The sequence below is a fragment of the Galeopterus variegatus genome, unplaced genomic scaffold, assembly GCF_000696425.1.
Source record: "Galeopterus variegatus unplaced genomic scaffold, G_variegatus-3.0.2 Scaffold2434, whole genome shotgun sequence".
Taxonomy (NCBI): domain Eukaryota; kingdom Metazoa; phylum Chordata; class Mammalia; order Dermoptera; family Cynocephalidae; genus Galeopterus; species Galeopterus variegatus.
Genome location: NW_007728545.1, coordinates 282,174 through 284,171, shown reverse-complemented (window position 1 = coordinate 284,171; position 1,998 = coordinate 282,174). Strand labels below are relative to the sequence as shown.

At 42.2% G+C, this 1,998-nt stretch overlaps 1 protein-coding gene across 1 annotated transcript in view; it reads left to right on the top strand.

The window, feature by feature from the left end:
- The window catches only part of GPX5 (glutathione peroxidase 5 (epididymal androgen-related protein)), a 10,241-nt gene that overhangs the window by 1,730 nt on the left and 6,513 nt on the right, over nucleotides 1-1,998 (top strand). The window contains exon 2 of the mRNA XM_008581689.1: nucleotides 1,711-1,864. Within this exon, the coding sequence (XP_008579911.1) occupies nucleotides 1,711-1,864 (154 nt within the window). The remainder of the gene's footprint in view (nucleotides 1-1,710; nucleotides 1,865-1,998) is intronic.

The following is a 1,998-nucleotide window of genomic DNA, read 5'->3' as shown; positions in this document are numbered from 1 at the left end:
TAGCTACAACCTGTCCTACTTATAGAATCATGAGCTGATAGGGTTGGAAAAAGTTGACTTTATTTTGCATAACTCCTTTGGGTGGGGGCAGATGGTGTTTGGCTAAAATTCTTTCTAGTCCACTGTTTTTCCAGGAAGTCCAGTTTAATTCTGGACCTTCCTTATCAGATAATGCCCTTCTCTCCTTTCTCTCTCCAGCTCCTATCTGGGTTGTTTTTTTTTCCCCCTCACTGGATGGTTTGAATATGTTGCTTCCTTTTCATACTTCCTATCTTACGCTCCTTGCATTTATTCCTTAAGCATTTTTTTTCTTTTTGGTGGTTGGCCGGTATGGGGATTCAAACCCTTGACCTTGGTGTTATCAACACTGCACTCTAACCAAATGAGCTAACCGGCCAGTCTCCTTAAGCAATTTGTGGCAGTTTCCCCAATATAGGGAAAGGGATCAGGAGGTGCTGTTGAGCACTGTGGCATCAGTACTCCTTGAGCACTGCATGGACCCTGCAAGGAGAGACACAGAGGAGGAATGAGATGAGACTTGCTTTATAGAAGAATCTAACATAAGAACATGCAATGAGAATTTCAGGTAGAACTTATTTCTGTTATGTAGAAGTCTGCTCAAGTATTTTCAAGAAATTTGAGAAGGAATGGGATAGATGACACCTGGAGTACAATAGGGTGAAGAGCTGGGTGTGTAATAGGTTGGATGCTGCCAGATTTTAGTGACCTACTTGCAGATGGACTTTAGGGCTCTCCTTCTCCTTTCTTAGGAGCTACAAAAAGCTGAGGTTCCACAGTGTTGGCTTACAAGATCATCATATGAGGAAGAGAGTGACTGGAGAGGGGTAACTCTTCAAGGTGGGGATAATATTAGATTTTAGAATGTCCAATCTGGAAGGCCCTTTGAGGTTCTAATAAAAATGTAAATGAGGGCCAGCTTTGTGGCTCCCTTGGGAGAGTGCGGCACTGGTAGTGCCAAGGCCGTGGGTTTGGATCCTGTATAGGGGTGGCCAGTGCGCTCACTGGCTGAGCGTGGTGCAGTCAACACCATGCCGAGGGTTGCAATCCCCTTACTGGTCAGAAAAAAAAAAAAATGTAAATGAATGTCTTTGTTTTACTCTTGGGGAAACTGAAGGCCAGGGGTGAGAATTGCCCAGATTCACAAAGTAACTTAGCAATAGAACTGGCTTCTGATTCCCAGAGTTCTTTACACTCTACCTTGCTGATAAGTGGAGTAAGAGGTCAGAAGACCTAGGGAAAAAGAAGTTAATAGGTCGTCCTGAAATTCTTAAGCAATGTAAAATGCACCCTTCTCTGAGAGAGTCTAGGTGGGGTGCCTTCCATCCAGAGCTAGGGAGTGGCTCTATTTTCACAGAAGCATGAAAGGCAGCTTTCTTTGTTTATCCCACTTATTTCCAGCTGCTCTCTCCCAGCTCATGAATCTGCTTTTTTCCATTCAGCCATGAGTTTCCTAGGATCTTACCTCTGCCAGGATAATAGGAAGAGAGACTGGACTGCTTAATGCTCAAAAAACCATTAGAGTTCAAGTCACAAGACCCAAGTTTCAGTCTTGTCATTGACACTTTAGACAACTCTTGTTTGTTTTCTGGGTCTCAGTTAATACGTGTATTATTCTTTGAGTGCTTTGAAAGATTACACAGATGCCAGAAATTGTTGTAACTAATATGACTATTTTTAAAAATCTTCCAGATGGATTGCTACAAAGATGTGAAAGGCACCATCTATGACTATGAGGCCCCCACTCTTGATGGAAAGGAACGGATTCAGTTCAAGCAGTATATGGGCAAGCATGTCCTGTTTGTCAACGTCGCCACCTATTGTGGTCTGACAGTTCAGTATCTTGGTAAGAATTCATAGCCATATGTCCTTGGGACTAAATTTTCCAGCTGATTACATTGTCAATCACACTTGTAATTATATTCTAATTTTAATTATGTACCAAAATAAGTACTCATAATCAAGTGATTTTAGTCCCCA